General features: G+C 66.7%; 1 protein-coding gene across 1 annotated transcript in view; it reads left to right on the top strand.

The window, feature by feature from the left end:
* The window catches only part of Fgd2 (FYVE, RhoGEF and PH domain containing 2), a 28354-nt gene that overhangs the window by 20146 nt on the left and 7706 nt on the right, over window positions 1–502 (top strand). Inside the window, exons 12-13 of the mRNA XM_013029636.1 lie at window positions 28–58; window positions 412–502. Coding sequence (XP_012885090.1) covers window positions 28–58; window positions 412–502 — 122 coding nt within the window. The remainder of the gene's footprint in view (window positions 1–27; window positions 59–411) is intronic.

The raw sequence follows: 502 nt of genomic DNA, 5'->3' as shown, positions 1-502 counted from the left end.
CACGCGTGTGCGCGTTCCTTCCCGCAGATCCCAGGAGGAGATGGTTTCCTGGATTGAGGTAGGGGCGCCAGGACCCGGGCGGGGTCGCAGCAGGAGAGGGCGGGCGGAGGGGGGGGGTTCCGGGTGGACACCCCGCGCCTGGCCGTGCCCAGCTGCTCCGTCCTGGGTTCACATCCGCCTCCGTCCCTGGGCGGCCTGTGGCGCCCTCTCACCCTCTCTGAGCCTCCTCTTGGACGGCGTCGGAGCTCTGGGGCTGAGGGAGACACGTGCGTGCGCATACGCATTTAGCCTGAGGGGGGGGGTCTGTGTGTCTGTGTGTGGTGCGCATGTACGCGTGCGTGGCACATGCGTAGAGCATCACTAAGAAGCCCCCTCCTCCCCAACACGCACCTTTCCTGACCTCTGACCTAGGCCTGTCAGGTCGCCATTGACCAGCTAGAGAAGCGGAATGAAACCTTCAAAGCGGTGGCCCAGGGGTCGGAGGGAGAGGCGCAGGAGCGGG

The sequence above is a fragment of the Dipodomys ordii genome, unplaced genomic scaffold (genome assembly GCF_000151885.1).
Source record: "Dipodomys ordii isolate 6190 unplaced genomic scaffold, Dord_2.0 Scaffold120, whole genome shotgun sequence".
Classification (NCBI taxonomy): domain Eukaryota; kingdom Metazoa; phylum Chordata; class Mammalia; order Rodentia; family Heteromyidae; genus Dipodomys; species Dipodomys ordii.
Note: the sequence above shows the minus strand (reverse complement) of the source record. Positions and strands in the feature narration are given on the sequence as shown.